General features: G+C 45.2%; 1 protein-coding gene across 1 annotated transcript in view; it reads right to left on the reverse strand.

Moving 5' to 3' along the window:
- Positions 1-654: 654 nt before the first annotated feature.
- Positions 655-18,218, reverse strand: part of CRKL (CRK like proto-oncogene, adaptor protein) — a gene marked incomplete at its 5' end in the record, with an annotated part of 36,449 nt that continues 18,885 nt past the window's right edge. The window contains 1 exon segment of the mRNA XM_006140192.3: positions 655-3,921. Within this exon segment, the coding sequence (XP_006140254.2) occupies positions 3,787-3,921 (135 nt within the window).

Raw genomic sequence — 18,218 nt, forward strand, 5'->3', positions numbered from 1 at the left:
TTCTCTGTGGTGGCACGAGCACGGGAAATACAACCCCGCTCAGGAGCCCCGCGTCCTGTCTAGCAGCCACTGTGCTCAGACACTGGGAGCCAGGTCCACATGTTCCCCGCTGGGCGCCCAAGTTGGGAAAGTGCCGATGCAGACCCCGCTCTAGCTCCTGGTCGGGAGTGGCCGGGCTGAGAGCACAGGGGTCACCAAGGCCTGACTGCTCAGGAGGCTGGTAGGGGCTGACTGAGGAGACACTGAAACACCGACGCTGCCGCCACCACCGGCTGATGCAAGTTTTATTGAGACAATGTACAAACAGGCCATGGAAACAAGGGTTTTGATGCTGGGACCAGTAACGTAAAATGGAATACAAAAATAAAAAGGCACTAATCTGTTAAGAAAAGACACTCGATGTATTCTAAGAATATAAGTCATTTAATACTGTTAATTTTATAGCACAAAATAAAACAAGCTATGATCCCCAAAAATAATTTTAAAAGCTTACACAGAAAATATTATTGCCTGAAGTTTATGATCTTTAAGTTACAGGTCAAAAGAGTTTTATGTTGTTGTTGTTGTCGTTTTAAAACACACAGTGAAGACCGTCTAGAAGCAAGGCCACTGTTTCTCCTGCGGGGACAACAATCCTGTCTCAGAGAACTGTCCTTCGACTCCTTTAGAATATACAGCTAGCTCAGTGTCCACTCTGACAGCAGTTACAGGGACGTCGTTCTCCGGTCCCAGAGGTGGAGACTGAGGCAGAGCTCAGTGGTATCCACAGAAAGCATTAGTCTTAGGTACTGTGTTAAAACACTCACTCACTCACTTCAAGAGGTTAATGAACATAAGATTAAAGGATTAAATTATAAACACCTGGCACAAAAATCGCATCATCCCTTTTCAAAAATAAAATGTTCATATTCCTCTGAGCAAACATTACAAGAGCAGGGGCCGTCGTCCCGGGCCCGTCTTGTCTGTAAACAGCTGTAAAGGAAAGAAAGCTAGCACAGTGCCAGGGACGCGTGAGCTCCAGGAGGCCGGCCGTCCTTCCCTCCTTTCAGTTTGTGACCACGCGCACAGAAGGTGTCCGGTCTGGGTGACCAATGTTGTCAAGCGGCAGCCGGTCAGGGCGTCCACCTCCGCGTTACCCATACTGTCAGGTGGTATCACTCAGCACAGAATGACAAGGACCACTCCTGTACACAAGGTTTTCAGTCCAACTGTCAATGCCCTCTAGGAAGTGATTTGTGTCCTTACCAGGTAAAAAACCATAGTGAGTTAATTTAGCATCCAAATATTTTTTTTTCAACCCAGTAGAACAGAGCAAATACCAGGAAGGAACAATCACAGGAGAAAACCTACCCTTGGCAATTGGACTCACAGTACTCCTCGAAGCTCAAACGCCTTCCCAGATCAGCGAAGAAACCAGGCACAGAGCTGGGGCAGGTACTGTTTTCATAGATTTCATGTAAAAAAAGAGAATTTCCCCGCCTGATTACAAAACTGGTAAGGTTCTAAGTTAAGTCCAAAAAGTTATGGTTTGGCACGTATCTTGCAAGTCCAGAACTGAAGGTTCACTTTATTTTGAGCTCTGAATCTCCTGATCGGCAGCCCTGGAGATATTTACATGGGCTAAAAAAGTAATGAGCTGAATCCATTCTGAAACCAGGGTAGGCCCGGTTTATAGGGTGTTTGATCCTGAAATGCTTTACACAAAGTGGGTCTTACTACTTACTGATCAGAAGACATGGCTGGAAGGGAACCCTGCTTTTCCGAATGGCCTCCATACTTCTTGTGCTCTGAGCCAAACGCCATCACCGAAAGGCATGAGGCCCATTAGCGACATCTGGTGTAAGGGTCTTAGGGTGTGTGGCTTCTCTGAACCAGGCACGTGGGCCGTGACTTGCCAGACACGCCACTGACGTGTAGGTGCCGACAAGGGTAGGGCTGCTGACCTGGCCAATGGCCAGGAGGCCAGCACTGTTTCTAGGCAGTTCAGGACTGCTCACAAGCTTACCTCTTGTGGGACGGCAGGCTGGGCCTGAACTCAGAAAAAGCCAACTTGACAGACCTAACCAGAAAAGGTGACAGCAATGGATACTGGGAGCAGGCGGCGGTGGTGATTCTCACTGGTCAGGGAGAGCTGAAGTTTATTTATTTATTTATTAATTTTCCAAGAGAATCACAGGTGGGCAGCCATGGTGAGTACTTTCTCAACTGACCAATCATTTTGTCACAGGAACACTCTCAAGACTCTAATATTGTAGTCGACAGCTTGATAGAACACTGCTTTAAAAAATAGAAAGAGAAAGGGAAAGATGGTTGTCTCACTCCTGTCATCAGACTACATTGCTCTGAACCTCGAAGCCTAAGAACCTCCTGAGACAGGGCCACGGCTACAGCACATGCTCAGTGAGTGTCACTCACTCAACTCGGGTTGCTGCTGCATTTCTAGGTCTGCTGTATTCGTTCTGAGGGGCTGTCTTCACTGGAGTCCAGAAGGGAGAGCAGACTGAACTGCCTTACAGTTCCAGGATTCCAGCCTGCTATATGCAGCCAGGGAGGGCTCGGTCAGCACACTTAGAACAGCTGGACTGCATGCACAGGCCTCTCTTAGCTACCAGGGCGATGCTGTGATACCAACAAACTGACAGGCCGGTTAAGGTTTACCCCAGTCACTTCAACACCACACGTTAAATGCATGAACCCATTTCCAGAGCTTGCACCGCCTTTGCTTGGGAGCATCGTGCGCGCTAGACGATGGAACCCGTACCAGCAGCACCATCTTGCTGGGGCAGCTGCGTGAGGTCGGGCCAAGGCAGGGGGCACTGGGTTACAGTGAGTCAGACGTAACGATTCAGTAATGAATCCAATGATTCTATGAACAGCGTTGCTTTTAAAAGGAATTAAAAATTTATCTCAAAAGGGTGCATTCATGAAAACTGGCCTGGGCGCCCCCCCAACTCCTGCCATCGGCAAACAAGGTTAAGCAAAGGTTCCCCCAAAGCGTCTCCACTCCAGTGCTTTCAGGGACAGTAATCCGAGAGGCTGTGCATGCAGCTCGGCACACCACGACTGATTTTCTGTGTGCTGCTGCTGTATGGCAAAGCAAGGTACCACTGGCAACCAGGGCAGCGAAGGCTTCTGCCCCCGGGTGGTTCTTCTTCCCTTCCTTTAGTTACAGCAGCTTCAGTTCAGAAGCTCAGAGGCACATGATCTTCCTTGGACTATCACAAAAATCCAACCCGCTACTTAAAAACCTGTTTCAGAACACACATGTCTAATTGATTAGTCTTCCAAAACCAAACCAAAAAGAAAAGCAGACTTGGGTTTTTTTTAGGACAAAATTCTCTCTTAAGTTCACTTCCTCTGTGGTCCGATAAAAAACAAGATGGCAGCTGAGCCACTGCTTTGTAAAACAGCGACGCACCAAGTCTCACCATGGCCTGAAGCTTTCTCTGATACACAGGACGGAATCGGTCCCAAACACAAACAGGGCAGTGATGAGAAGGAAGACCCTTTCCTTGCCACCTTCTCTCCACTTGTGTGCTTCCACCAGTATTTCCAGTTTATGATCCAAAAGAACTCTAAAATCGGCTACTCTTCAATAATACAACTATGATACAATGCCAGGAGGCAGCCGCTGTGTGCATTCCAAATGTATATGAGAGACCGCCAGTCTGCAGAAAGCTGGACATTGGCGATGCAGTGGAACTTGCCTATGAGAGAGAATGCTTTCCCATTCAAAGGACACTATGACAGGCAGAACGACGAAGCAGCAGAACAGGGCAACAGCAATCACTCGTTTTCATCTGGGTTTTGAGGGTCAAAGATCTTGACGTGTGTAAATGGGAAAAGCCCTTTGCGCCCATTCACCTCGCCTTCCCACTGACCATTTATATTCATCCTTGTGACTTTCACAATGTCACCAACCTGTATGGAGAAAGAAGACAAAGTCAGCATTTTTCTGCAAACAAGACAGTGTGTATTGCATCACAATCATTAGTCTATCTGAATCACAATCATTAGTCTATCCAATGGAATGTGTAAGTTGTTTATTCTAGGACTAATCTTATTTATTTATTTTTTTTCCAGTGCTTAGAACTAAAATCTAAGCAGTGTTAAAGGCACAGACTCCATCTCTATCCACACTTACAGTAGAATTGCTGTGGCCAAGATCTCACGCACCACGCTACCTTCCTGAGCAGCAGCAGCTCCTCGAGTCGCCCACTCCCCAACCCCTTTGGGGGTAGTAGTCAGGAGAAGGGAGTCCAGCTGTGGGCATCTTAAACTGTAGAGTGGGGGCCAGCAGTGGCTCGGTGGTTAAGGACACTGGGCTCCCATATGGCTGATCGTGGTTCAAGTCCCAGACATGGCGGCTTTCTCTCTCTCTCTGTCCCTCTCTGGTCAAATTAATTCTTTAAAACAAAACAAAACAAAAAACCTGTAAGGTAAAGGCCAGAAGGTGGCATTGACATTAAGGTGCTAGATCCCACATGACTGACTGCGTAGTTCAAGTCTTGGATCCCATGGCTTGAAAAACATGCTGGGCACGTGTATATGCCCCAATCCCGAGGACAGAGAAGAGACTGCAATGTGGCTGTCCCCGCTCAGGGATGATTCTCACTTTCTTTCTCTGTTTGTCTCTCTGGCAAGCGCACTTGCCCTATAGTAAACTAAAAACAAAACCAAAAAATACTGTGGGGTGATAAGAATTTTATCTACTGCCAGAGGACAGGTATGGGTTAGCTTCTGGCTTACCTGTTAAAGGCAGACATTTTATTTTGGAAGCGGTTTTCAAACTGGAGACGCTTTAGGATCAATGTATGTCTGACTGGGACTTTTTTTGGGAGGGGAGAGATTTTTGCTATAGGGCACGTGCTCTCACCAGAAAGAGAGAGGGAGACAGAGACACAGAAAACAAGAAATCCCCCCCGAGGGGGGATGGACACGCCACAGTCCTTTCTCAGTCTCCTCTTGGGATCTTGGGTCTGCACACACACACGCCCAACATTGAGTTTAAGCTGCCGGGTCCGGGACTCAATCCACGGTCAACTTATGTGGGAGCCCAGTGACGTAACCATTACTCCACTTGCTGGTCCTTTATTTTTAAAAATATTTATTTATTTAATTCTATTTGTTGTTATTATTTTTTAATTGGACTAGAGAGAGAAAGGGAACGCAAGCAAGTCACCAGGTCCAGGACTCAAACCGTAATCGCTCATGTGGGAATCCGGTGCCTTTAACTGCCACACCACACGCTGGCACCTGGACTTCATTTTTTTTTTTAACTCTATTTTATGAAGTTATGAAATGTGCTATAGCTCCTGACACATTTACACATGCTATCCCAGAAAGCTACTTTTTATGCAGACTTTTCTTGGAATAAAGTGTTTCGGTCATATGTGTGATTAAAGACTATCCCTAAAATAGCACTTGCAGCAAAATAAAGTCAGAAATAAACTGGATGCTGGAACTGACATAAGACCGCACCTATTATCGGTAATGTTATCTTCATCCAGTTTCTCCTGCCCATTGTAACATTTAATTCTTCCTCAAATTGTTTTTTTGTTTTTGGGCCAGAGGATGCATGAGTTTGCCAGAGAGAGCAAGTGCACCCACACAAGAGTGTGTGAGCAATCCCCAACAGGGCAGGGCTGTGCCACGCTGCCTTTTCTTCCACCTTTCCCTCCTGTCGGGACCTGGCCAGCCACACACATGTACCTGGTATGTCCTTCAACACCCAACCATTGCACTACCAGGCTGGCCTGGCCCCCAATTTTTTTTTTTTTTAAATAATTATTTTATGGGACCAGCAGTTGGTGTAATGGCTATGTCACTGGATTTCCATGTAGTCGACCATGGTTTGAGTCCCAGACTTAAACTCACACCGGGTGCATGTGCGTGCATGGCCAAGATCCCAAGAGGAGAATGGAAGAGAAGGAATTGCAGCATGGCCATCCCCCCTCAGGGGTAGGGGGTGATTTCTCACTTTGTCTCTCTGTGTCTTTCTGGTGAGCACAGGCGCCCTATAGCAAAACCTTTCCCCCCCAAAAGAAAAAAAAAGAATTATTTTATTAGGGACCAGCAGTTGGTGTAATGGCTATGTCATTTGACTCCCATGTAGAAGACCGCAGTTCAAGCTACCTGCAATAGCTTAAACTCACACTGAGCGTGTGTGCGTGCGAAAGACAGAGAGAGACAGAGAGAGAGAAAGCAAGAAATCACCTCCCAGGGGAGATGGTCACACCGCAATCCCTTCTCCTCCATTCTCCTCCCAGGATCTTGGGCATGCACGCACACGCGCCCGGTGTGAGTTTAAGCTGCCGGGTCCGGGGCTTGAACCGCGGTCGGCTACATGGGAATCCAGCAATATAGCCATTACACTAATTGCTGGTCCCAATAAATGGTGACATTCTTAAAAACAAAAAAAAAAAACATAACTTTTTTGGTTTGAGAGATTTTTGCTATAGGGTACGTGTACTCACCGGAGAGGAGAAAGAGACAGAGAGAGACAGAAAGTGAGAAGTCACCCCCTCAGGGGGATAGCCAAAATCCCTTTTCTCGGGATCTTGGGCACGCATGTAGATATGCTTGGTGTGAGTTTTAAGACGCCAGGTCCGGGACTCAAACTGCAGTTGACTATATGGGAGTCCAGCGACATAGACATTACACCAACTGGGGGTCCCATGTATGATTTCACTTATATGAGGTACCTCGAATATGCAAATTCATAGACCTAAGGTAGATTAGAGGTTGCCAGGTCTGGGAAAAGGGAGACTGGGGAGCTATTGCTAAATGGTTATAGACTTTGTTTGATGCCATGAAAGTTTTGGAAAAAGTGGTAATGGTTATACAACACTGTTAGTATAATTAATGCTACTAAATTGTATTTCTTAAAATGGCTGAAATAGCAAATTTGTTATTTTCATTTATGTATATACAGTTCACCAACCTTCCCATTATGTAATATGCCAAAGACCACTGAACTGTATTTTTTAAGTGAGTAAATTATGCGACGTGAATTACATCTCAATAAATTACAACTGAGGTCAGCACAATGACCAGGCTGGGAGAGGCTTTGCCTGGACCACACTCCCAATTTCATGGAGTATTACCCAATTTATACATTTTAAAATAATAATAACCCTTGGAATACTTTTCTGATTCACCATTCAGAATATGATTCACTAGGGGGGAAAAGGTTATTAAAATTATGACATTCTAAAATTCTAAAGGATTTTCTAAAGATTCCTACTTTTTTTTTTTTGAGAGATTTTCACTGTAGGGCGCGTGCGCTCGCCAGACAGACAGAGAGAGACATAGAGACAGAAAGCAAGAAATCACCCCCCAGGGGGGATGGTCACGCCGCAATTCCTTCTCCTCCATTCTCCTCTCAGGATCTTGGGCACGCACGCACACGCGCCCGGCATGAGTTTTAAGCCACCGGGTCCGGGACACGAACCGTGGTCGACTACGTGGGAGTCCAGCGACATAGCCATTATGCTAACTGCTGGTTCCCCCTACTTTTTTTTTTTAAAGAGAGATTTTTGCTATAGGGTGTGTGCACTTGCCAGAGACATGGAGAGACAGAAAGCAATAAATCACCTCCCCCAGGGGGGATGGCCCCCCTGCAATCCCTTCTTCTCCATTCCTCTCAGAATTTTTAGTCATGCATGCACACCGGCTCAGCGTCCAACATGTTTCAAGCCACCAGGTCCATGTGGTTGGCCATGTACAAGTCCAGTGCCCTAACCACTATACCACCTGCTGGCCCCAAAGATTCCTACTTTTGATATGGTATTATTAAGGGAAAAAAAGCACTTGTACTGGGAAAAAAAAGAAAAAAAAAGGAAAGCAAATAAAATTCCTAAAACTAGACCCTGTGAGAAGGGCAAATGACCCAATGTCAAAAACAGGAGGAAGAGGAGAAGCCTGGTCAATCCCGATGGAGGAGGGCTGGAAATGACTGGTCAGGCCTGGACGCTGACATGGCTAGAACATGAGGCTCTTACTTAGAAAGGTAAATGCTAGCTCCAGAGCTTCTCTGACACGCCTTGAAGGATTCCCAATTACTGGAACACAGTGGGAGGTCAAGGAGGGCAGCCCCATTACATCAGTCGGTTGTGACATGCCAGAGGGGCAATGCCAGGTGCTTCATGAGGTATATACACAAACTCGGTATCACTGAGGGCATGAAATGCAGATCCCTCAGCCAGAGGAATTCACAGTGATCTGAGATGGAAAATACAATGAACAAATTGAGATCTACTTTGGAATTTTCATTTAGGCAAGTATAAGCAGCAATGAAGAAACTGCTAATGTGAACTAATTCTAACCAATAAAGCAAAACCAACTGGTGAAGTGGAAATCCAAGAATTCCCGACCAGTCAGTAAAGAAAGTTGTACCACGGTCCTTGGAAAGTCAGTTTAGAACACTTGGAGACGGGCCAGCAGGTGTAGTGATTGTGGCGCTGGACTCCCACCGGCCAGTCACGGTTCAAGTCCTGGACACAGTGCCTTGATGTGTGTGTGTGTGTGCGTGTGTGCATATGTGTGTGTTGTGTGCGTGTGTGCATGTCCAAAATCCTGAGAGGGGAATGGAGAAAAAGGGACTGTGGTGTGGGCCCCCCACCCCAGGGTGTCATTTCTCACTTTTTCTCTCTCTGTCTCTGGGGAAGATACCCTACAGCAAAAATCTCTAATAATAATTAAAAAAAAAAAAAATTCAGAGACCTCGGGGGCCAGCAGGTGGCATGGTGGTTAAGACACTGGACTCCCATGTGGCTGACTGAGTCCCTGACCTGGCAGCTTGACACTCATGTTGGGCACGTGTGTGTGTATGTGCACCACAAATCCCGAGAAAATAGAGAAGGGACTGCAGTGTGACCATCCCCTGGGCGGTGATTTCTCACTTCCTGTCTCTCTGGTGACTGCATGCACCCTGTTGAAAAATCTCTCAACGAAACAAACACTAAAACGAAGAGGAAGTAATGATTTTTCTCATGAGATGGAAAAGCATGTGCATGCACACACACACACACACATAAAAGGGAGGGGGACAACCCCAATAGGGTCTTTACACCATGAACTCTCAGCCCCATCTCAGCCGGCCTGGATCATGGACGCAAGCTCATGCCCAGCATGTACAGGGAAGTCATGGGATACAAACCCCAAGACGTTCCCACGTGGGTCTAGCTGTGCTACTGCTGTGCCATTGTTATAGAAGATGGAAAATTCATTTTTTTAAGATTTTATTCAATTTTATTTTTTATTATTATTTATCTTCTAACTTGACCAGAGGGAGACAGAGAGAGAGAGAAAGTGAGAAAGCAAGTCGCCACGTATAGGTCCAGGATGTGAATCATGGTTGGCCATGCGGGAGTACAACACCCCAATCACCACACCACCTGCTGGTCCCAAAGATGGAAAATTCTATAAAATGGTGAACTTGAAATGAAACTTGTACATTTGCTAGATGTAATTAGCTAACAGATGGTTTATGAAGATTTAAAATAGAAATGGAGTCTATGGAAGCAGCATGGCTCACCAAGAACAAGGCATGCCAGCCCAACCTCGCTGTCTTTTTAGAGATGAGACATACATCCGGAGGTTGCAGAGGAGTTTATTAGCACAAGCTATGGATGGTGCCTTTATGAAACCTGCAGTTAACACGAAACGGAGGAGGATATCCAACATGTCAGATGACACAATTACGATTTTAAGAGTCGGGAACCAGCAGTTAGCGTAATGGCTATGTCGCTGGACTCCCACGTAGTCGACTGCGGTTTGCGTCCCGGACCCGGTGGCTTAAAACTCATGTCGGGCGCATGTGTGTGCGTGCCCAAGATCTGGAGAGGAGAATGGAGGAGAAGGGACTGTGGCATGACCATCCCCCCTGGGGGGTGATTTCTCGCTTTCTGTCTCTCTGTCTCTCTCTGTCTGGCGAGCACACATGCCCTATAGTGAAAACCTCTCCCCCCCCCCAAAAAAAAAGATTTTAAGAGTCACAGAAGTATGTGGATGGCATAACAACCTCCCTCCCCATAAAACAGTCAAACAAATCCTTAACAGGGAGAATTGCAGGGCCTTACACTCAAGAACAAACTCTGGGCTAGGCAAACATGGGGAGGGGACTGGCTGTGGTTCGTCCCTGGCAGGAGTTAGAACACAAGAATGTGTCAACGACAGGAACCAACTACCTCATGAGATTGTTTGTTCCAGAAATCCACAAAGAAGGAAACCTTTGTTTTGTTTATTACTGTCCCCCAAGTTCCTAGCCTGCCATACAATAAGCACTCCATAAACATTTGCTGAATGTGTTTTGGAGGAGCCCAAGTTGAGACTGGAAGGACAATGGATTTAGACACTGCAGAAGGCTAAAACTATTAGGAAGTTGGGTAGAGTACATGACGTAAGGTTATCTCTGTTCCACTGACTTTTGTCCCCACAGATCCCCAGCTCATGTTACCCACTGCTTTTTCTTTTCTTTATTTTTTTAAAGATTTTATTTAACTTTATTTATTTACTTCTTTATTTTAAGCTGACAGAGCGGGGGGAGGGGAGGAGTGAGAAAGCAAGCCACCAGGTCGGGGATTCGAACCATAGTCAGCCATGTGGGAGTCCAGTGCCCTTAACCACCATGCCACCTGCTGGCCCCACTAAATGTTTTCTTTTTTAAAGAATTGTTTTATTTAATTTTATTTATTCACTCATTTATTTTAATTTGACCAGAAAGGGAAAGTGAGAAAGCAAGCCACCAGCTCCAGGACTTGAACTGTGGTTGGCCATGTGGGAGTGTCTGGCACCTTAACCACCATACCATCTGCTGGTCTCCCAAATGTTTTCTTAACCCATACCACAGGGGACTGGAGAAGCTGTCCATTCAGACACTTGGATATAAGTTTTTATACAGCAGGGACCAGTAGACGGCATCATAGTTATGTCTCTGAACTCTCATGTAGTGGATGATGGTTGAGTCCCGGACCTGGTAGCTTAAAACTCATGCCAGTTTTGTGTGCTTACATGCCCAAAATTCCAAGAGGAGAATGGAGGAGAAAGGACTGCCGTGTGGCCATCCCCCCAGGGGGGTGATTTTCTCTCTGGTGAGTGTATGTACTTTATAGTAAAAATCTCTCTCTCTCTCTCAAAAAAAAAGTTAAGCACAATTCTTTTTTTTAAAAAGATTTTAACTTTATTTATTATTACTATTACTTGTTTTAATTTGAACAGGGAAAGACAGAGAGGGACCAGCAGTTGGTGTAATGGCTATGTCGCTGGACTCCCATGTAGTCGACCACAGTTTGAGTCCTGGACCCGGTGGCTTAAACTCATGATGGGGGCGTTTGGTGCGTGCCCAAGATCCCGAGATGAGATTGGAGGAGAAGGGATTGTGGCGTGGCCATCCCCCCTTGGGGGTGATTTCTTGCTTCTGTAGCTCTGTCTCTCTGGTGAGCGCACAAGCCCTAACAAAAACCTTTCCAAAAAAAAAAAAAAAGTGTTTCAGAAAGCAAGCTGCCAGGTCCAAGACTCGAACCATGAACAGCCATGTGGGGTCCAGTGTCTTTAACCACCATGCCACCTTTCGGCCCGGGTTAAGCACAATTCTAAAGAGGCTAAGAAATGTATCCCCCAACCCCCTTTTTTCCCAGCTAGGAAAGCATAAAAGGATACAAGTTTGGGGATGATGTTAATATACAGAAATCAAGCATTTGCTCTAATTTAAATAAATATTTTTATTAATTTTATTTATTAATACTTTTTATTAATAAATAAAAATGGGGACCAGCAGGTAGCGTGGTGGCTAAGGCACTGGACACTCCCACATAGCTGACCACCACAGTCTGAGTCCTGGACCTGGTGGCTTGCTTTCTCTGGTCCAATTAAAATGAATGAATGAATGAATGAATGAAAATGGCAGAACTCCTATCAGTTATGAAAAACTGGCTGTTCCATGCCTCAAACGAAGGCAATGAAAGAAAACTGTTCATCTCTTCACTGAACTCTTTTGCCCTGCCAGGCTGCCTGCCCTTTGCCCAGCATGCCCAATACACTCGCACTTGACCTCAGTGGTCGTAGTCTCACTCATGCAAGGCCTTCCCTCTGCCAGAAATGCCTTTCCCCACTTCATCCAGCTAGCTTACGTCCATCCTTCAAAATTTAGTTCAAAGCTCTCCTCCTCTAGGGAGCCTTCCCAGACCAACTCCTGTCTCCTACTTCTACCTCGGTGCTCTCTCCTATTCACACTACTGGCTTCTTGATTTTTTTTTTTCCAAAAGAGATTTTTGCTATAGGGTGAGTGTGGTCACTGGAAAGACAGAGAGACAGTCAGTGAGAAATCACATGCCAGGGAGGATGGCCACACTGCAGTCCCTTCTCCATTCTCTTCTTGGGATTCTGGGCACATGCACATGCACCCGGCCTGATTTTCAGGCCATAGGGTCTGGGACTTGAACTGCAGTCAACTATTTGGAAGTCCAGGAAGTACAGCAACATAACCATTATGCTGGACCCGTGGGTTGGCTACATGAATGGATAATTAATAAACATGCACTCACCAGAGAGACAGAAAGTAAGAAATCACCCCTGGGGAATGGCCATGCTGCAATCCCTTTTCCTCTTGTCTCTGGTTTCTGTCTCTTTTCTTTTTCTTTTATTTATCATTATTGTTATTTCCAATTGGGCCAGAGCAAGAGAGAGAGACAGAGAGAGAGAGAGAGAGAGAAAGAGAGAGAGAGAGAAAGTGAAAAAGCAAACTGCCAAGTCTGGGTCTTGAACCATGGTCAGTCTTGTGTGAGTCCAGCGCCCCTAATCACCATACCACCTGCCGGCCCCATCTGTCTATTCTTTCACTAGGTGGTAAGCTCCTCTAACTACAGGAGCCAAATGGACCCTAACACGGCACCTCATGGGGTTGGCTGCATGAGTGGATAATTAATGAACAAACTTTGAGAGCCAGGCTGGCTTTTAGGTAGGCTCACGGAACTAACTAACTTGTCCAAAATCACAGCAGTCAAGGCCAGGACTTGACTGCAGGTCCACAATATTCCCTGACCACCTGGCCTCTCCAGTGTCAGAGAATGCAACTTCGATCACAAATATTTTTTAAATGGCAGCAGCACCCTTGCTCCAAACACTCTCTCTAGTCAGAGATCTTTTGGAAAGGGCTATATTACCTTCCTCAGCCTGAGAATGTTGTAGGGTGTGACCTGCTTTGCAGGAGCCTCTCCAGCCCAGCACCACAAGGGCACTAGAGAGTTCTGCTGCTTTCAGAGTGGGAATACCTGTCTCAATCCATCTTACATAATTCCCCTTCAATCAAACTGCAGAGCAAATAGACCAGTTTAAAAATACCTGTTTAGAGAACTGATACAGATTTAAAATAATTTATTTCTTGGGGGGGATACCCCTAACAGGACTTCATGCCTCAATCCACCCCCAGTCTCAGCAGGCCCAGATCATGGGCATGTGTACACAGGCTCAGAATGCTCAGGGAGATCCTGGGATGCAAACTAGGACCTTTCTCACCTAGGTCTCCTCGTGGTATCACTGCACCAACACCTGGTCCCCTAAATCTCTCTTTATGGGGCCAGTAGGTGGCGTGGTGGACTCCCACACAGTCGACCATAGTTTGAGTACTGGACCTGAAGGTTTTCTTTCTCTTTACTCTCTCGCGCTCTCTCTCTGGAAATATTAAAATAATAATAATAAATAAAGTTGAATAAAATAATTCTTAAAAAAAATCTCTTTACAAAGATATGCTTTCAAAAGTTAAGTTCATGGGGAAAAAACGTGTAAAATAACTCAAAGAATAAACTTCAGCTAAGCCACCGTGGTCCTTTGTATTACCACCAAGGGGAATTAAAAAGCTTCCGTTACTGGCACAGACTGTCCTTGTCTCACTGCTCCTCATTTTAATTTTAATACTTTTCCTGATAGCCTAATTGTACCAGTCTCAAGAGAGCTATTTTTTTAAAACAAGATCAGACAGGCATTAGTATCCTAATAGTTTTATAACACAATCACAGAGATATTTAATTAAGTTATAATCAAAAGTCTCAGTGAAAGATACAGCATAGGAAAACAAATGCCATTATATGGAACTTGGCACAGGTGTATCTCCTCTACGGTTGCATTTATACTCTCAGTGAAACTCCAAATAAAACTTTTGATAATGCCTGCAGGGCTCAGACAGTGCCCAGAGGCTCAGGTGTGGAGACCGTTCTCTGGGGTCTGAGAAACTGAGAGAGCTGCCTAATGGCCAGGTATGTGGGCTATCTTAAAATATCCATCATTAACCAGGCCCTTCCTCCTACTCCCGGCCTCTCTTAGGCATCTACCTAGCTACACACTCACCAAGCTCTAAAGGATCCCCCTTACAGTACCTGTAATGCCTTTCACACACGCCAAGGAACAGACATACACACCGCCGATAAGGGTGCTTTTTTTTTTTTTTTTTTAATTCTTCATCTCATGGCCAAGGTCAACAGGCATGTGCCCAAAACCCTGACTGAGAGCCCTGACCCCCAAGGTTTGACTGTGGTATGCCAAGGATCCGTTGCCTAACATGAGTCATACCCACCCTTTGAATCCTATCTCCCTAACTCCTATGCTGAAATGACAGATGTGAAAATGCCTCAAAAGGCTGAAACTACGATGCAAACTGGAGAGTGTAAGAGCCCAGAGCACCTGTGTTAGCGAACAATGCTGAGGTGTAGCGCAGGCAGGAGGGGTGTATTCCTACAGAGAGTGCTGTGTGAGGGTGAGAAGGCTGGAAGGGCTACCAGGACTCTCTCTCTCTCTCTCTCTTTTTTTTTTTTTGAGACGTTTTTGCTATAGGCATGTGCGCTTACTGGAAAGACAGAGAGACAGAAATCATCCCCCAGAGCGATGGCCACGCCACAATCCCTTCTCTATTCTCCTCTTGGGATCTTGGGCGCGCACGCACACGTGCCCGTCGTGAGTTTAAGCCACTGAATCCAGGACTCAAACCGCACTCAACTACATGAGAGTCCAGCAACATAGCCATTACGCCAACTGCTGGTCCCTAGGATTCATCTGTGGGGGCAACTCCCTCTGATTTTTATCCTGTTCTTCCACTGTGAAGTATAAAACCACATGGGCCCTCCCCAGTCTCTGCACCTGTCACAAGTCTCAGGTGTTCATGAACCCTTCCTTATAGGTAACATGAGGGAGACATAATTACAGATGCAAGACCAGCAGATGGCATAATGGTTACGTCACTGAGATCCCAACTGAGATTCCACGTAGTCAACCACTGTTCGACCACTGGCGACTTAAAACTCATGCTGGGTGCATGCACATGTGTGCCCAAGATCCTAAGAGGAGAATGGAGGAAAAAGGATTGTGGTACAGTCATCCCCTGGGGATGACTTCTCACCTCTGTCTCTCTGGTAAGTGCATATGCCCCATAGCAAAAAAACTCTTAAAAAAAAAAATCACAGGGACCAGCAGGTGGTGTGGTGGTTAAGGTGCTGGACACTCCCACATGGCCGACCAGGGTTCAAGTCCTGAATCTGGTTGCTTGCTTTCTCACTTCCTCTTTCTCTCATTCTCACCTTCTGTCTCTCTCTGGTCAAACTAAAAAATAAATAAATAAACAAATGAATAAAATAAAAAAAATTATTTAAAAAAAATATCACAGATGAAAAAATAACATCACAGATGCTGAAACACAACTTCAGGTATTACTCTAAGTCCAAAGAAAATTAAGGACTAATAGAAGAATACACATAAAATAAATTACTGCCACTGTTTCATCCTTCTGCGATGAACTTGGGTCCTTTTTATTGAGAGAGATTTTTGCTATAGGGCACGTGTGCGAACCAGTGGCAGTGAGAAATCACCCCAAGGGGATGGCCATGCAACAATCCCTTCTCTTCTATCCTACTCTTGGGATTTTAGGCACACACACACACCTGTCTGGCCTGAGTTTTAAGCTGCTGGGTCCGGACTCGAAATGCAGTTGACAACGTGGGAGTCCAGCAATGTAACCATTATGCTATAACCATCGCTGGTTCCTGGGTTGACTCTTGATTCTCCCCTATTCTGAGCTTGGAGTGAATGCATACGCAGAGACAGTCACTAACATACCTGTTTCTCTAACATACATGAGTTTACGGAAAATTGGTACTATGAAAAACTGCAGGCCCAGCCTGGTGGTGCAGTCGGCAGCTAACTGAACGTAGGTGCTGGACGCCACATGGATCGGGATCCACACATTTGGCTGAAAACATGTCGGGGGCACACATGCATGCCCAAGACCCCGATGAGGTGGAGGGCTGAGGAAAGGAATCTTGGCATGACAAGAACCGATCAAGGGTTTCCCTCTCTTTTCTCTTGCTCAATAGTGCACTAAATATGCTATCATGAATAAAATAAACTTAAAACAACTGTACATGGACTTCTAAATTTTTTGCACCAAAACAAACTTACTTATTTATAGAGGTGGAATTTCTGGCACCAAATCTCATGTTCTGATACAATAATATTTAGGACCCACTTCATTGTGTGTATTTTATACCCCAGTAAAAGATTAATAACAAAACCCCCCAAAAAAAACCAAAGAGAAAATGAGAGGGAGGGAGGGAGGGAAGGAAGAAAACACATGGGACTATTCATCTAAAAAACATGAATTTTAGGGGAGGTCCCATAGCACGTTTAAGCCCTGTGTATAAGCCGCCAGATACCTCATAGTTGACAATTGTTTGAATCTCAGTCCCAGAGGCTTGAAAAGCATGCTGGACACACATGTGTGCATACTCAAAAATCTTGACAAGATGGAGAGGAGGTGAGCACAACCCACTGGGGAGGGTGCGGCTCACTGACAGTGCATGTACCCTCTGGCAAAATAAGTAAATACACTAGCTTTATTTTATTTATTTATTTTCCAATTTTGACCACAGAGAAGGAAAGTGGGAAAGGAAGCCACAAGGTCTGGAACTCCAACTGTGGTCTGCCATGTGGGAGTCCAGCACCTTTAACTACCACACCACCTGCCAACCCCCTAAATACACTAATTGCCTTTTAAATATTTACTTAATTTTAACTTATTTCATTTATTTTAATTTGACCAGAGACACAGAACGAGAGAGGAAGAGAAAGTAAGAAAGTAAGCCACCGTATCCAGGACTTGAACTGTGGTCAGCCTTGTGGGAATGTTCAGCGCTTTAACCACCAGGCCACCTGCTGGTCTCTAAACACACTGATTTTAAAAAGCTACTTTATCAGGGCCAGCAGGTGATGTGGTGGTTAAAGATGCTGGATTCCCACATGGCAGACCATGGTTCGAATTCCGAACCTGGCGGCTGCTTTCTGGCTTTCCCTTTCTCTCTCTAATCAAATCAAATTAAAAATAATAATAAATGAAATAAATACATCTTTAAAAACGAAACAAAACAAAAAAACACTCCTTTATTTTCCAGATTTGCCTATCCTTCTCTCCCCAGGACTATCACGTGGTTTGCACTTATATCTGGTAACTTGCTATGGGCTTATAAACGGTCTCACCAAACATCTACCTTCTAGGACACAGTTGTCCTTCACAGCCCAAACTCCATCCTCTGAATAAGCTAACCAACACTGATCAGCAGGACATATTTTGTATTTCAACAAGCCACAGTAACATACCAATCTTTGCAAGATTCTTGTTTTTTTCTTTTAAGGGAGATCAGGGACCAGCAGTTGGCATAATGGCTATGTCACTGGACTCCCATGTAGTCGACGGTGGTTTGAGTCGCAGACTCGGTGGCTTAAACTCACGACAGGCATGTGGGCGTGCGTGCCCGAGATCCCGCGAGAATGGAGAAGGGATTGCGGAGTGGCCATCCCCCTTGAGGGTGATTTCTCTCTTTCTGTTTCTCTGTCTCTGTCTTTCTGGCAAGGGCACACACCTTATAGCAAGAAACTAAAAAAAAAAAAACGGGGAGTTGAGCAGTTGATGTCTGGATTAAAGAAAATGACTTAGTGATTAAAATGTTCAAGTTCTATTTCATGTTATTATAATTTATAAAACCTCTGACAAGCAAGGGCTAATATATTTAAAACTCACTTATCTAACTAAAGAAAATTAAATGCTAAGACAATCATTCATGATGTTAGAAACATGGGACCATATGAGTAGCAATGCCTCTGCATGTTGATTTTGGTCAAGGGTCTGTCTTTTTTTTTTTTTTTTTTTTTTGGGGGTTTTTTTTATAGGGGACATGCGC

The sequence above is a fragment of the Tupaia chinensis genome, unplaced genomic scaffold (genome assembly GCF_000334495.1).
Source record: "Tupaia chinensis unplaced genomic scaffold, TupChi_1.0 Scaffold000024_1, whole genome shotgun sequence".
NCBI lineage: Eukaryota > Metazoa > Chordata > Mammalia > Scandentia > Tupaiidae > Tupaia > Tupaia belangeri.